Below are 17,679 nucleotides of genomic sequence, written 5' to 3' on the forward strand. Positions count from 1 at the left end.
TGTATTCTTAAAATAAGACATGCCCCATCATGCTTTAAAAGTCCTGGACCTCAACTCCTCACTTTTTGTGCGAGAAAACTGATGTTCAGCTAATTCAAGCAGCAGTGGTACTGTTGTGATGACTGTCATATTTTTGTGATAGTGTAGATGGCTGTTCTCAGGAATATGATCAGGTCCTGATAAATCCTGCCTCTGTCTGTCTGTCAGTGGTCTATCTATGATGCCTATATGGAGGAACTTGAGAGAATAGAAAAGGCAAAAGAGAAAGAAAAAGCAAAACCTGTGACAGTGAAGAAAGAAGATACGAAAACTGGAAGAAAGTTATCCTATGTGGAGCCACCGGTATGTTTCATTATGTGGGGAAAAAGGCTGTTCAAAGTGGTGGTGGGTGCTTCTGTAGAGCAAGTCAGGTGAAAGCAAGTCATGTTGGCTGTGTAGGTTGTTGTCTTAGTAGGCAAATATCACCTTTAGGAAATGCAAAAGTTAGTTTTTTGCTAGAAATTGTATTCCCAAAACAGGATTTCTGTTTCACTGTATAAAACAGGATTTTGATTTTGCATAATCTTATTTTCAAACCTGATTTCCAAATGAGATATATAGCTTTTATATAGCTATAATCACATTTTTGATTATTATGTGAGGGATAAAGAACTAAATAGGTAGAAACACCCTGTGATTTTTCAAAGAATTGTAAGTGATGATAGTTTCATATACAATGTTTCAATCTGAAAGGCACTGAAATTTAGGATTATTTCAAAATATAGCACTGTAGTAAAACACTTTTCACTATTTTAAAATTTTAATTTAAATGATTTTATAGAATTACAATTTATACATTTTCTAATTATAGATACGTAAGTGGCATGCTCCTAAGAATATCAGGTCCTAACACCTGCTGTGTCCTAAGCTGATGCTATTACCTTGCTGTGAGGGTGAAACTGACTCCTAATCCAGAGTCAGGAGTAGCCTAGGAGTGCCTTGTGGGAATGACATAGTTCATTCGATCAAAGTTACAGTATCCCCATCTTAAAAATATCATCCCTCTTCAGACAGTGAGTGTACGATAAATAGGATTATATGGCAACCCTGAAAGATTTTCTTCATGTTCCAAAATGTTTTTGAGGGTTTCAGGAAGTTTCTGGTATGGTTTAACTGGCTGGTTCTTTCTTCCCCAGTCTAAGGTAAATGATTTGGAAGGCAAACTGAAATAACTTCTGTAATGACTGGAGCAAGATACCCTGAGAATTATAATAGCCAATCATGGAAATCACTTCATTACTTGTTCCTAGAATAGGTGTAGACATATCAATATAAGTAAGATACAGATACAGATACAGATACAGATACAGATACAGATACAGATACAGATACAGATAGATAGATAGATATGTGTATATCTATATATCTATATCTATATCTGTGTGTGTGTAATAAGACCTCACTCCTGAAACTGGCTTTAGCTCTTTCATACCATATGGTTGATATGATTGCAGAGGATTTGACTGGTTTAGCCACGAAGCAGCACTGTGCCAACATAAACCTTACAGTATAAACAGGCTGGGATGTTCTGACAGACTTCTTCCTGTCAATTGTGCCATAGAAATTCACAGTCCTTTTGAAAGCCAGTAAACCTTTCACCTGAGTATGTTTTGGAGAATTAAGCCTCAAGTCAGCATTACAATTACAAGCTTAAAGGGTGGACTGCTAAAAACTAAATGAAAATAAAGTGAAACCATATTGTAAAACACCTGCTGCCCACTCTACTTTCATTTTCCCACCACAACAGTGGGAAATTGAAATCCAGTCCCTCATGATATTTGTCCCTTTGGTGTTTTGCTTTCATGCTTAGCACTTTCCAGGGGACTTAAAGGGAACCCAAAAAGTCTATGCACTGAATACGTGAAAGGAAGAGCTTCTTTATGCAGTGCCAGTGTCCCAAACTGAGGTCCTCTGTGAGGCTGGTCAACCAACCTGAAGTGTATGAAAAACCTGATGAATTCTTCACTCTTTACCTGGAAAAATGCAACCTGAAGTACTCCAAGGCTCAAATCAGACTTAGAACAGTCATTATGTCTGTTCAGATGTAGGTACATGGAAATTAAAGGTTGATGGTATCAGAATCTGTATTTCTGGCCTCAAGTCAGCAAGCGGAGAAGTAGGTTTTGTGGAGCTACTAACTCACATTACATATGTTACACCCCACTAATTGAAACAGAACTTTTCCAGCTGAGCACTTCTTAAGGTCAAACTGGGCTTGGTAGTTGCTGAAGGGAACTGTGGAACATCAAGCAGTAGACATGGCTGTTCTGGATCAAGCTGCAATGGCTAGAAGCCACAAATAATTTCCACCATTGTTTTGGTCAGGCTAGATATTAGCAAGGAAAACTATGATAGCTACTGAGATAGCACCAAATTTAGCCCAAGGGAAAGAAGAAGATAAAATGAGTGGCTATTACCACAGGTGGATCTCTCATGGAAGCAGTTGCTATGGTAGGAGGCCATGAAAGAGAAGATCCAAGAACTAGAGCTACAGCTGGAGATGATGGTAGGAGTTAGATTAGGATTTGAAAGTGTAGTGAAGGAAAAGGGAGAGAAAACAGTATTGGTCAATAAGAATAAGAGGTCAAAGAAATGCGTGACTGGGAAAGGATGTGATCCATGAAAGAACATGGTGAGGGAGGGGGGCGGGGTGGGGTGGGGCCAGCCGAGCCAAGCCGAGCCGAGCTGAGCCGAGCCGAGCCGAGCCAAGTCGAGCCGAGCCGAGCCGAGCCTTGACAGTTCTTGACAGTTCTTAACAGAAGCTTCTTGCTAGGGGAAAAGAAGTAAAATGGAGCTATGCATTGCACTGAAGAATTCAGAAAAGCAAGAAAGATGTGGTTTAGCAAAGCAGAAGATAGAGACAGCCAACAGGAAAGAGAGAAAGCCAAGGGTTTCAACAGAAGGAAGGGTGAGAATTTTATAAAGAAGATGAATGAGAGAATAGGAGTCAGAATAATAGGAAGTATTTGACTGGAGACAGTGATGAGGAACTCCTAGAAATCTCTCCATGTGCCTCTCACTCAAATGGAACTAGAGAGGAAAGGGTGTGCTACATCTAATATCAGTGATACAACTTCTGGAACTTTCCCTCAGTATTTAGTCAAGGCAGTACACAGACCATGGACAACACAGAATACCAATGTGGAATGATGCAAAATTTTCTGAGCTGAAAATATCTGGAAGCAGAGATAACTAGGCAGAAGTGTTGTATCTTCCTATCCTGCTCTTTCTGTTCCTGCACCATCTGTTCATGGCTCTGATTACAGGGAGGATACTTAATGGTCTTAAAGGTCTTTTTCAACCCAAACGATTCTATGATTCCACAGTCCTACCCAGAGACATGTTTGGTCTGATCGATAACCCTCCTTATGTTCTTGAATGAATTTAGAAATGACAGTAAGGCAGAGCTTAATGTAGTTGTTGCAGGCTTGCTCCTCTCACCCTGAGATGGCAAGGCATGAAACTGCAAGTCTGACATTAAGGATTTTGAATGAATCTGTGCAAAGAGGGGTGGAGCAATGTGATCCGATCATAACAAGGACATGTTGTATGCAAGAGAGGTAAGAATGGTACCATCAATCTGACCTTTACCAGTGCATGAGGCAACAGAATTTATAAGGGGTAAAAATTCAAAACGGGGATTAAATATGAAATGAAATAAAATAGCACATATTTACCAAAGGTAGGCTGTGTCCAAATAATCTTATCTCTTTCTTTAATGAAAAGCAAGTTGTATTTTTCTTGAACAAGGAAAGCAGAGGAAAGGGAATCTAGCTGGAATTCTGTAAACTATTGTTACAATGCCATTAGGCAATTATTAGATAGACCAGAAAAGTTGTTGTTATTGCTTGGAAGGGACTGGTGGAGTGGAAGACTTCATTTTGGAGTATGAAAACAATCTTTGGTAAGGAGCAGGCTTACAGTGTGTAATGATAGAGAGAAACATGAGTGTGTTTCTCCAGCAGCTCCATGTTTGTTGGTGAGTTGCGATATGGCAACGAGACAAGTGCTTTGCTGGAATTTACCCTGTGATGAATAGCAGAGAAGATATTTATGTAAGGTGGGCTGATACCTTTTCAGGAGTAGAACAGGGATATGTTATTTTGATCACCGCTTTTCAAAGATGTTTGCAAGCCTGCATAGATATGTAAAATATAAGAAATGGAAATCTTAAATATACAACACCAGGAAATCTTAGCATGTTTGTCTGTTAATGCAAAGGTAGGCAGGGAGTCTGATTTGGATAAGAGAGAGAGAATTACTAAGGAAGTGGATAGTGTCAACAGAAATACTGATGATGTCAACCAATTAGGAATATAAAAATTAAAATATAAATTAAATTTAATTAATTAAAATAGGAAATCAAAGCAGGAACTTGCTGCAGTGAAGCAGTCTCTTATCGCCTCTGAAATTAGAGGTGGTTGATCATTGTTCTAAGAAGTCCAAACAAAATTTTTATTTAACAGAGAAATGTGCATTCCTGAATCATGTGAGGTTCTGTCTCACTTGTTTATCTCATGGTAGCATTACCCCGTCTGAGATGTGCCTGGTGAGACAGGTCACAAGTATCACTTGGAAGCTCTTGGATGATGGCTACTATTATTTTTCATATAACAGGTGAATTTAGAATGCAATTAACTTTCACATTATTGTTCACCTGTTCCTGGTCATCCCGAGGAGTGCATGAGTCGTTACCAACTCGCCTGTTTGCAATTTTCTCTTTTCACTTTATCAGAATTAAAAGGAAAGAGTGAAAATTAACAGATGAGTATAGTTATGGAATTTAATAACTGCTTGACATGATTTGAGCTGGGGGACTTTATTTGGGATTTACAGTTGGTGTTTGCATTCAGGTGTTGGCTGGGCAACAAATGACAACAATCCTCTATTGTGCTTCTTTCTTTGCAAACCAGGGGCTCTTCTAGTCGCAGTATATATATTGCTAGAGGTATGAGCAGTTATTGTGCTGATTTCGGGGTGGGGTTTGTCTCCTGGATATGCAATTACACACCAGCAGAAGCTTTCTTTCATGCTTCAGTTTATAGGAGTCACACACTGCAACTGGCCAGCTGCTGAGAGTCAAGTATGCGGCAATTAGTGATAAGGAATTCCAGAGCAAGAACAAGACATTTTTTTTCCGAAGTGTTTGCCCATTATGCATCTTACATAGGATTCAATTAACAATATTGCTGTTCTAAAAATAACTTATGCACAGAAATAAACAAAACAAACATGTTATCCTATGAGCTACCATTGCATTTGGCTAGCTAGCTCAGAATTGACCTAAGGTGGAAAATGTGTGTTGGGGGTTAGTTTTGTCCCTTTTTCACTCTAAAGGTTTTTTTTTTCCCCATAAGTTACCAAGGAAACCAAATGTTGGATACTTAAGAGTACTTAACCAAAAACAAAGAAGTGGCCAAAGCTCGGAGGGGGAGATAACTCGAGTTTTGGGGGCAGGTAAAGGACAGAGCTTGAGGCAGATGGGCTCTGTTCTTTTCGGCATTCGGAGAGGGAGAACGGCTGGGTTGCTGCTTGCAGGGAAGTTCACTATCGCTGGAGGGGTCCAGTCCTGGGAAATCTACCATCATCTGCTCGCCCTGGAATTCTGAGCTTCTCTGCCGCCCTGCTGGAGCCGGACTAGCCCTGCCCCGCCATCGCGGCTTCTTCGGTGCTGCTCCTCTTGCTACAGTGTGACCCTGCACCCCCTGAGCTGCCGGGACATCCTGCCCCTGCCTGCCCGGACATCCTGCCATCCCAGCTACCGGCCCGGGACTTTCCACTGTTCCAGCTTGGTGCTCTGAAAATCCTACAGGGGCACCGAGACTAAACTGCCCTGGGTTTTTGTAAAGCAAAGCCCTCAAGGTCCTTGGTACATTTTTTGTTGTTAATGCTGTAGTTGTTTTTGTTTGCTTTGTTATACATACTAGTAAAGAACTGCTATTTCTATCCCCAAATCTTTTGCCTAAAAGCCTCTAACTGCAAATTTATAATTGAAAAAAGGAAGAGTAGTTTACATTCACCATTCCAAGGGAAGCTTCAGCTTTCCCTGGCAAATACCTGTCTTCGCAAACCAAGACAGTGAGCTTCAAAAAGGTTGTTTTTTTTTTTTTTTTTGAGAAATTAGGCATAGCACTTCATCTGTAGGTTTATTTCAGCAGCATACAGAATAAATAAAATCTGAAACAGGATAGGATACAAAGAGAAAATAATTTACTCTCATCCAGTTATAATGTTGAAAGTGTAGTCGTGGATGTGTTGTTAACAGCATAGCTACCTGACAGAAAAGCTGACTAGCTGACTTAAAACTTTTTTGATTCACCTGGAGATTTTCCTGTTTTGCAGAAAAAAATCAATAATATGTTGTTTCTGCATTTACAAGGACATTTTGGTTTTTTGTTCTGTTTCTTTTTAATTTATAGCCTGCTTTCCACTGACCCCCAAAAATAAAATTTGTGAAATCATAGTATCATAAATTCATGGCATGGTTTGGGTTGGAAGATACCTTAAAGGTCATGTCGTACCAACCACCGTACCATGGGCAGGGGAACCTTCCAGTAGACCAGGTTGCTCAAAGCCCTATCCAACCTGGCCTTGAACACTTCCAGGGGCGGGGTGTCCACAGTTTCTCTGGACAACCTGTGTCAGTGCCCCAACATCCTCACAGTAAAGAATTTTTTTTATAATATTTAATCCAAGTCTACCCTCTTTCATTTTAAAACAGGTGTCCCTCACCCTGTCACTATACTTCCTGATAAATAGTCCCTTGCTATATTTCCTGTGGCTTCCCTTTAGGCACTGGAAGGTGCTTTTAAGGTCTCCCCAGAGCCTTCTCTTCTCCAGGCTGACCAACGCCAATTCTCTTAGCCTGTCTCCGTAGTAGAGGGGCTCCAGCTCCTGATCATATTCATGGCCTCCTCTGGGCTCACTCCAGCAGTTCCATGTCCTTCCTGTGCTGGGACCCCAGAGCAGGATGCAGCACTCCAGTGGGTCTCACCAGAGCAGAGCAGAGGGGCAGAATGCTCTGCCTTGATCTGCTGCCTTTCTCTGAACTTGGCTTCAAGTTCTACCTAATTTTTTTCTGGGATGGGAAAAGAGGACTGCACACATTACTAGAGATGTAAGCAAACCATGGATTTGTAAGAAATGTAACAGTTTATAGAATTTTTTTCTTTTTTGTCCTCTGATCTCTGTGTAGCCCTATTAATTTCATGCTTTTTGAATGAGACTCGATCCCCCTTGAGTCTCTGCAGAGCCCAGGAAAGAAGCAGAGGGTTGGACACACATAATCCAAAGTCATATTCCTAGTTCTGACTATGTGTGGTGTAGTTTGGTCAACCCATTTCACTTTTTCTTTATGTATTCAGGGCACTCTCTGAGCTGTGTCAAGGATGGTTTGTTTCTTTCCAGTGTTGTCACTATGAAGGAAATCTTACTGTGCTGGCAGCCATCAGTTCATGGCAGGGGTTTGAAGATTAAAGGCTTTGAAACACTGGTGGGGCTTTGGGCCATCAGTAGTGGATGGGGATTCAAGTACGTGGAGCAGCAAGCTCTCAGACTGCTTTGTGTATGCCTTGGCATTCTGACATTGCACAGAGCTGTGATGACAACATACATATATGGTCCAGCACTGTGGGCTTTCAAGCTTTGTCCTTCCCACTGCTGGCACCCAGCCTTCTTGTCCTTTCTAGGTAGTCGAGTTTGGATTTCACTAGTGGTTGCATGCACACACACAGAATATGGAGCGCACACTCACAAAAAATGGTGGAGAATGGAGTTCTCCAGCTGGTGATCAGCCACAGGGCTCTGTCAGCTAAGCATGCAAGCATACAGCCACCTGCTGATGGACAAACAGCCCTTGCTGAGCTCTCTTTTCTCCACTTGTCCATGGATGTGTGAATGGATCAGGTTGGAATTACCCAGTGTTTGACTGAAGGACTCCTAAATCCTGTGGTGTTTACTTAATGCATGAGACCTTAGAGCTCTCCAGGAGATGACTGAGTGCTCATGCATGATCAAAACCCTCTCATTTCATCACCAAATCTGATGAACTGTTATGCAGTGAGATGGAGTAGGAATCACGTGTGTCCTTTTAGGTCATCCTGTCAGGAGTTACCTTGAAAGATGAGACTCTTGTCTACCGTTAGAGGTAAGTTCCTGCATTGAGCTAAATCAGGAACAAACACTGAAGTTTCTGCAGCTCAGCTGTGGATGGCATCTTGCTAAATTTATAATAAAGCAATTACATTTTTTCGAGTGATTGTATCATTGGGTGCTGGTGTGACACATTTCAAAGTAATCTGTATTCAAGATCAAAGGACTCAACTTTTTTAGTCACATGAGGTCTGAGGCACCTGTAAACAGACAAGAAATACATTTTCTCTTCCTTTCTTTTCTCTTTAGCACGTTGATTCTCTAAGCAAGGTTGCAAAGGCTGCTAAAATAGTGGAACGGATGGTGAACCTGAACACATTTGATGACATTGCACAAGGTATGGCCCACTGAGAGGTGCTTCTAGCTCAAGTCTGAAGTGTCAGTCCTGCAACTATGTACAGCCACAGCAAGGACAAGACAGAACAGAACAGAATAGAGAAACAAGTAAAATGAGCATGTCTAGGAGCCTGCTGACTCACAAAAGGCAAATAGTACATCAGACCATGGGCATGCAAAGAGCATGCCACATTAGCCCTGCTATGAGCTGGTTGGGGACAGCAGGTCTGATGAGCACTGCCCTCCCTGCAGAACTTCCTTCCCTCAGCAAGTACTTCATTCCTGGATGCAGGTGCTGGTGACAACAACCAGAGCAGAGCTGATCCCTGCTCACATACCAACCACAGCAACACATCAGTCTTGATGTCATTTTGCAATCTCTGCTCAGCTTCCTCCTGAAGCCTGAAGCTAGCCATGTCTAGCTCTGGGAGTGGCCTGAGGTCACACCTTTCACTGGGCTTCAATTTTCTTGTTAATCCTTTGGTTATCGTCAGCTTGATTTTTATTCTTCCTATGTGTGTGAGGACTTGGTAAAATGCATTTAAAGGGCTGAGTTGCTGGTTTGAAGTTAGGACTTAAGAACTGAGAGAGTTTTACACTAACAGAGGCTGTGAGCTTAATGGATTGTCTTTTAAAGCTCCCCTGACACTGAACTGCTGATTTATTTCCAATTTATATACTGGGACCTTTTCCTTGATTTTTTTTTAATATATATATTTTTTTAAATTTAGATTTTAAATATTTTGAGGATGCATCAGATGAATTCAGAGGCCAGGAAGGAACTCTTCTCCCACTCTGGAAATTCCAGCACGGAAAAACCAAGAAACTTGCAGTTACTGCCATCTCCTGGTAAGTCTCTTCATTCCAAACTTAATCTTTACTGTTGCATAGGGGAGTGGAATTGAATGTAACGGGATCTTATGAGGCAGGGCTGATTTCTCTGGGAGCACGGGTTTGATTTATTAGTCGGCTCCTTCGACAGCACTGAAATATGGCTAGTGCTTCTGTTTGCAGAGAAGATTGTGCAAGGCTGAATGAGACAGGCTTGTGCTCTTCAGCAGAAACTGAAAGCAGAGCAGGCTCTGTGCAGCACTGGGGAAAAGTGAGTGAAGTTGGCAGAGCGAAGAGGAGTAGTTTCTTGGAAAAACTGGGATAGATGTGCCATATCTTTGGACAGGCCACTGTAGGAATCGGCACAGGACAGCCCCAAAAATCCTGTTAAATGCTTGAGGGTGTTGATCAAACACTTCCTGAACTCTGTCAGGCTTGGTGCTGTGTGCACTTCCGTGGGGAGCCGGTTGTAGTGCCCAGCCACCCTCTGCGTGAAGAACCGTTTCTTAAGATCAGACATAGCACTCTCCTGATGCAGCTTGGTGCCATTCCCTTGGCTTCTGTCACTGCTCACCACGAAGAAGAGATCAGTATCTGCCCCTCCTCTTCTCCTCACAATGACATTTTAACAGCAATGAGGACTCCCCTCAGTCTCCTCCGAGCTGAACAGACCAAATGACCTCAGCCACTCCTCACATGGCTTCCCCGCCAGACAAGAGAGGTAATTGTGTATTGAGATCTTGCACAGTTCAGTGCAGAAGACATTTTCCCTGCAGTCCAGTTTTACATATTTGATCAGTCCAAAAATGATACTTGCAAATACTTGATACCTGATACTTGCAAATACTGATACCTGATCAACTCTCTTTTATTCTGAGATGTTATTGCTATGGTTATTACTGTGAAAAAACCCTACTTATTGATAACACAAATGAGTCGTTTCACTTTTTAATGTGCTTGGTCCTCCTCAGAACTGGATTGACTCATGCCCTGCACATGAGACATACCTAGTCAGACCCTACCCTGTGCTCCCCTGCAGTTAGGTCTCCTCTTGTTTGTGTGAGCACATTTGTGCCTTGACAAGGAGAATCTATGGAGAGACAGAGCAGGATTGCTGTCTTCTGCCTTTCAAGCCACTGTGATATGATGTAAGAGAGTATCAAACATACAGTTGTGTGAGAATTAGAGATAACAGTAACAATGGGAAGCAAAATTGGGAGAAAAGGCATCTTTAATAAGTCATTTGTACTGTTGTTAAACTTGTCTCCAGGAAATGATAACAGAAATATGACTCTGAAAACTCCAAATTGCTTTATGGAACAAACTTTTCTAATTCAATTTTTATTCTCCGATTTTTAGCAGTGATGGTGCATTTAGTGAAAAGAACAAGAGCATTAGGATGCCTAGGTATTAGCCCAAATGAAAAAGGAGAAATGAAAAGAGAAGTGGGTTTATTTTTTCAATTCACAGTAGCAAGTCAGAGGAAATACTCATTAGATAATTTCCAGGGAATTGTTCATTTCAGGGAATTGTTACCCACTGGTTGTGCTGTGTGAGCTCAGGGATAACAACAGTACTGATCTTTGTCCCGTGGAAACCCTACGTACAGTAACTTACCACCCATAGAAGGGGTTGTAGAGAGGGTAGATGTTTTTCAAGTAAAGGGACCTTAGAAGACGTAAGTGGCTAATTACTCATTATCAGTATTTGCCACAGGAAATACACTGTTCACCAGGTGGGTCAGAAGGGAATTTCCCTTCCTGATTTGTGGTTGTGATAATGAATTTATGAACTGATAGCTGTCTCTGGAAGCATCTCTCATAATTTAATAGCAGGTAGATAAAGTGAATTTATTGATTTAGAAACTCTTTAATTCTTGCCACTGAAAGATGGGAACCAATATATTCCTGCTTTTTCTCTTTCCTCAAAGATCTCATTTTTAAAAGTAAACTTTCCACAATTAGGAAATGGGTAGGCCAAGAAGTGATGGAGATTGACATGTCTATCTTTTTATCTTTTTCATCTACTGTTTTGATCATCTGATGTTCTGCTGTTTTGTGCATCATTAGTTTGGACAAGTTACTCACAAGCTTTACTAGTGCATGTAGTCAAAGGGCAGAGCCCTCAGACTGAGTGCAGTCCTGTGAGAATGGACTCTGAAGTTAATTTGTGAAACACTGCATTGCTGTGGAACTGCATGGTTAATAATAAATGCAATCTTATATATATTTTCTCATTACAGGAATCCGAAGTACAAGGACCTATTTGCAGTGGGGTATGGCTCTTGTAAGTATTAAATGCAAAAGAATCATTGAAAGATTTAAAATATTTAACAAGTGCTCTGAGATCAATTCAGACAATCCTCTGAGGCATGGATTGCATCTCATAGCAAGGACTCACCTAATTTCATAGCCATAAATTGAGATTTCACTTAATACAGGGATTAGGCCTTTCCATTCCATGACATGAACATTAAGAAATATATAGGCATAGACAGCAATTATTGTAGGACTAAACCAAATTTAAAGCAGGATAATGTGATACATAATGGAATTGCTGAACTATTCTTCCTTTCTTTGTGGTCTGGAGAACATAAACACACATGGTTTCTAAACAGTTTAGATAGATTAATGGAGGACCAGTTTGGTGTTGGAGGGATAAACCACCTGATTCAGTTAGTTGATGTCTGTGAATTGCTGGAAGTTTGAGTACATACAAGGGAATTTGCTGCATTTGCTGACATTCTCAATTTAAACAATTGCTACATGTTGCTGTAAGATACTAGGCTAGAGTGGCTACAGGGACCTTTGGTATCATCCCAAATATGTATTCATTCTTTTGTCTTTTTCTGTGCTCTGACAATGGAACCAGATGGGTTGTCTTCATTTATACTGGTAAGGGCTGGGCTCTGCTTGCAATATTGCAAAATTTCATTTTCCTTTTAAATTTACATTTTTCTTTTGACTTCCACTCTATCTGAGCTCTGGAAATGTTCTTGTTAGTTTGCCAAGAAGCCTGAATTGGCTTGACACTCCTTTTAATTCAGCAGGCAGCAGCTATTCTGAAGAGCAGATTAGAATCAGCTTTTGCAAAAGAAAGCATGGTGTAAAGTGCTCAGGATGTCCTTGCCTTGTGCAGCACAGCAAAATCTTATTGTTCTTACATCCCTGTGCTGAGAGAGTGTGGGAATTTAGCCGTGCCTTCCCTGTGCCCTGCCAGCCAGGTGGCAGAGGAGTGATACAAGCTTAAGGAAGGTAACCTCCCTGCTTAACCTATTCAAGCAATTGTTCTAATTTCGTACTCTTCGTACACTAGGCAAGGCCAGTGTGCTTTTTGGGTTGTGCAGAAGTATTAATTAATTCTGCCAGGGTCCATTGTTCCAAAGGCAATACAGAGATGCAAAGGGAGGGAGACTCTAACTCAGTGGCTTGCCACATAAGTGGACAAGAGAGCCAGAAATCTTCTCTGTCCCATTTTGATAGAGGACAGCATAGCTTGTCTCAGCCAGCTGAAGGCAACTAACAGCTGAGAGCTGAGTCTCTGCTCTAGACTCCCCCTTTAGTCAGTATGGAGAGATTAGTGCATCCAGAGGCCATCCATCCTGATGTTCAAGGGAGGAACTAAGTGGCTCTCTGGAAGGGTTGATTCCTCCTCACAACTGAGTTGAGGCAGGGCACCTAGCCTGGGTGCTTATCTCTTAGACGACCAAAATGAGGTGAGATAAATCCAGCCCAGAGGAAGTGATCCTAGAGTCACAACTGGAATATCTTTGGGTCTGGTGTGGCCATAATTACATCACCAGTCTTCTGTGGAGCAGGCATTTGGGAGCACTACCAAAAAGCAAGTAACACATTTGTCCTACTGCCTAAAGTGTACTTTTTGAAACAAAAAATCCCTTGTTTGCTGTGGGTTGACACCACTCCAGAGTGGTGGGTGCTTCCTTTACAGACAGGGCCCTAGCCTCTCCCTTGCTTTTGTACCCTATTTCTGCAGTCTTCTCCAGTGATTTATTTGGATGAGGTTTCTGAGACTAGCAGCGTTTCTTTGGCATGTGACAGGCTCTTCTGAACAAGGAAATATTGTCATCATAATTTACAATTTAGGGTTTATGCTGCCTGGCTGGAACTAATTTTTATTCCCATGAGGCAGAGATGTCTTTCTGGTTTTGTTTTTGCATAAATGAGATTGCTGGGTTTCTGGCTACACTGACAGCTTGTCATGCAGGGTTCAGAGAGCCTCTAGTGGGTGTTAGGCTTGTGTTCAGCCTTGCCAGGAACGCTACGAAACAAGCTCAGGTCTTTGCCATCCCGTCAGTTCATGTTCCGAAAGCAATTGTGCCTCTGACGAGCTTCAGAGATGGCTCTTTATGTGCAGCTCCAACTGTCAGCACAGAAACTGAGTAGGAAAAAGCGTTGTCGCTATGGCCAATGTATTTTATCCCAGGGTTTCTTTGGGTTTAATGGATTTAACTTGCCACTCACAAGGATGTGTGTAGAGTACGGACTCACACACAAAGCACTGGCAATCTGAGGTATTTGGCAAAGATGTCTATTCAGTTCTTCACAGTCTGAAACAGGGCTTTATGTAGGCAGAAGCAAAACACATAAAGATACATATACTGTTCTAGCTTTCTAGGGTAAGATCAGCCTAAGTAATGTTGGCACAGTGTCCTTACACTGGTGTGGTTGCATCCAAAGTAAGAGTAGCTGCAACTTTTTGATTAAACTGTATCAGTGTCAATTCCAGACCAGAGATTTCATGGAGCTGAGCTGGCACTTAGTAGATGTCCTGAGGCTTCCTGAAACTGAAGAGTAGTGGTGGAACACAGAACATGGAACAGCTCTGGTTGCATTCCTCTGTAACATAGAGACAGGTAAATACAGGGAGATTGGTCATACTTACTGGACAGTCTTGTATTTTCCCATTTCTCAAATGAACTGCCCAATGACCATGGATAATTTTTTATTTACTGCCCTGCACTGAGGGAGGCTGATGGATGGCTGGTCACTTCAATAAGGATATTCCCAAATAGGACATGCTTAGGGTGCTTCAGAAGGAACAGAGAGAGGAGAAAACGAACCAAGTGGCTTTTATAGCAAGGTACTGCCTCCTCCTGTTTGCCTCCCTACTTCATAGGCATTTTCAGAATCAGGCACTTTAATTAGATTAGAATGAAGAAAATGAAGAGTAGAACTAGCTCACTCACAGAGGGAAAAAGTCATTCTGCAGGGACTGAGAGGAGATATGCATGGTGGTATACTGTTTTCCTCTTTTTCTAGAAGATGCCTCATTTCCCTCTATCTAGAAAACAAATAGTGGAAAAAATAATTAGTAGTGAATTCCCAATGCCCTACTCACTCAAAAGATATAATAAAACCTAAGATGAGCTTCATGTTACACCACTTAGATTTGTACTCAGTCTGTTGCAAGAGACTTATTCTAGGCCAAATACTTTGTTTTCTAGCAAAATATTTTTCAGCCAAATATGGATTTGAGAGACACAAGTAAGGCATCATAGAATCATAGTGTGGCTTGAGTTGGAAGGAATTCAATTCAAATCCCCCTGCCACCAGCAAGAATGCCACCCACTGCAGTCGGGGTATCAAACCAGTCCTTGAATACTTCCAGGGATGGGACATCCACGGATTCTCTGGGAAACCTGTTCCTGTGTCTCATCATCTATACAGTAAAGATTGTATTACTTATATTGAATATAAACTCTTTGTTTAAGAAGGTTATCCCTTGTTCTGTCACTGTCTGCCTACGTAAAAAGTCACTCTCCATGTCTTTTATAAGCCCCCTTTAAATACTGGAAGGTCACAGTGAGGTCTTCTCAGAGCCTTCTCTTTTCCAGGTTGAACAACCCCAACTCTTTCAGTCTGTATTTGTAGTGAGGATGCTCCAGCCCTCTGATCATGCCTGTGATCTCCTCTGGACTCACTCCAACAGGTCCGTGTCTTCCGTGGCCTCCAAGAGATGATCATCAATCAACATAGATGTGATGGAAGGTGCTAAATGTTGACGAGACAGGGGCTGAAGAGATTATTGTGATGATGATGGCTAAGCCTTGGCTCCCCATCCCAACTTCTTGAGTATCAGGATTGAGAGCTCTCGCACCCTAAGAAAAATGTCTCTAAATGTCTCTCAGCTCTCATTCACTCCTTTATCTCTTAGAGCATTTTCCTGAAGGGTCACACATGCTAATGCTCTAAGCAGCCAAAATTTAGACACTGGTAGTGAAATATTTTTTAATCCAGTTAGTGTGTGCTCTGCTGATTCAATGCCATGTAAGTTAAAATCAAATCTTATTATATACTTAACTGCATGCTGAATGAATGCATTCATACTTTTGCCAGCACAGTTATTCTATCAGTCATCCTGACAAGAGGGATGGCAGTTTTGACAAGACATTTACCCTCTCCTTAGGTCTAGGGATCCAGATAATAGGTGAGATAATTCAGTGAAATTGGAGTCCTTACACTGAATGAAGCCCACACTGCATAAAGATAAGGTCTGTGATCATTAATTCATATTAACTACTTGTTAGCTGCTCCTGAAATGTACATAAATCCTTTAAGTTTTCTATGAGATCTCAGTCAAATTACATAAATAACAATTGAGAACCACAGAATCATAAAATATCCTGAAATGGAACGAAACCAACAAGGATTACAGAACCAAACTCCTGGGTCTATGCAGGATCATCTCCAAGAACCCTACCATGTGCTTGTGAGTGTTTTCCAAGTGCTTCTTGAGTTCTGTCAGACTTGGTGCTTGACCTGCTCCTTGGAGAGCCTGTTCCAATGTCCAGCCACTCTCTAGGGAGAGAATGTTTTGCTGATATCCAACTTAAGGCCATTTCCTCAGGTCCTGTCACTGGTCACAGAGAGGAGATCAGTGCCTGCCACTCCTTACCCCCTCATGAGGAAATTGTAAGTGCAGTGAGGTCTCCCCTCAGTCACCTCTTCTCCAGGTTGAACAGGCCAAGTGACCTCAGCCATTTCTCACATGGCTTTTCCTCAAGGCACTTCATCATCCTTGTTGCCCTCCTTTGGACACTCTCTAATAACTTTATATCCTTCTGTATTGTGGCACCCAAAACTGCCCCCAGCGCTTGAGGTGGGCTGCCCCAGTGCAGAGCAAAGCAGGACAATCCCCTCCCTTGCCCAGCTGGCAATGCTGGGCCTGATGCCCCCCCGGACAGGGATGTCCCTCCTGGCTGCCAGGACACTGTTGATTCATGTCCAGCTTCTCATCAACCAGAACCCCCAGGTCCCTTTCCCTGGCACTGCTTTCCTCATCTCATTCTCCAGTCTGTCTGTACATCCAGGGTTGCCACATCCAGGAGCAGAATGCATCACTTGTCTCTGTTAAACTTCATATGGTTGCTGATTGCACATCTCTCTAATGTGTCTAGGTCTCTCAGCAGGGCCTCTCTGCCTTTGAGGGAGGCATCAACTCTTTCCAATTTAGTATCACAGACAAACTAGCTTAGTATTCGTTTGACACCTATGTCCAACTTGTTTATGAAGACACTGAAGAGCACTGGGCCCAAGATGGAGCCCTGCAGAATCCCACCAGTGACCAGCTGTCAGCCTGATGTAATCCCATTTACTATAACCCTCTGTGTCCTATGCATCAGCCAGTGTTCACCTACTGCATGATGTAATTATGTAACTGCAAGCTGGACATTTTGTCCAGTAGGATATTTAGGGAGCCCAGCTCTTTGATATTTTAGAAGATCATAAAAAATAGAACAGAAAATAATTTCAGAAGATCATTAGTCCATCTCCATGCAAGATAATACTTTATTTAAAACATGGTTTGACGTCTAAACTTAGTCCACCTAATGATGATTTCATGCACTATAATTCCTGTCATCATTGACAGCATAGCCCTGTAGATGACAAGCAAGCCTTGTGACCAGGACAGAAATGTATGTTTGGGAAGCAGTACACTAGAAAGCCTAAAAACTTTGATTTAACAGTATAGGCTGCAGGCTTAAGAAGGCTCAATGTTACAAAATGTGCCAGATGTTTACTTGTTTTCTTCTCTGCAGTGGTAGATTTAAAGGTTGTGATGCAGGATGTGGAACATAGTCTGGAATGGATTTACATAACAAGCTGCAGTTAAATTTGGTATTTTCTGATGAATGACCAAAGAGCTTTAACTAAAAGCACCAAGAGGATTGAATACTGCCTAAAAAATTCAGATCTTTGAAACAGCTCTCAGAAAATCTCTTCCAAAAAGTTTATGTATTTAAATTATGTTCCCAGAACAGGCAGAGAAGACTCCTGGGAGCAGAAATCCCTACTAATCTTT

At 41.8% G+C, this 17,679-nt stretch overlaps 1 protein-coding gene across 1 annotated transcript in view; it reads left to right on the top strand.

The window, feature by feature from the left end:
- Nucleotides 1–17,679, top strand: part of DNAI1 (dynein axonemal intermediate chain 1) — a 140,681-nt gene that overhangs the window by 23,424 nt on the left and 99,578 nt on the right. Inside the window, exons 9-12 of the mRNA XM_066180940.1 lie at nt 208–342; nt 8,440–8,527; nt 9,258–9,375; nt 11,600–11,643. Coding sequence (XP_066037037.1) covers nt 208–342; nt 8,440–8,527; nt 9,258–9,375; nt 11,600–11,643 — 385 coding nt within the window. The remainder of the gene's footprint in view (nt 1–207; nt 343–8,439; nt 8,528–9,257; nt 9,376–11,599; nt 11,644–17,679) is intronic.

Source organism: Chamaea fasciata, unplaced genomic scaffold (assembly GCF_029207755.1).
Source record: "Chamaea fasciata isolate MVZ Bird 193981 ecotype frontalis unplaced genomic scaffold, bChaFas1.0.hap1 SCAF_4, whole genome shotgun sequence".
Classification (NCBI taxonomy): domain Eukaryota; kingdom Metazoa; phylum Chordata; class Aves; order Passeriformes; family Sylviidae; genus Chamaea; species Chamaea fasciata.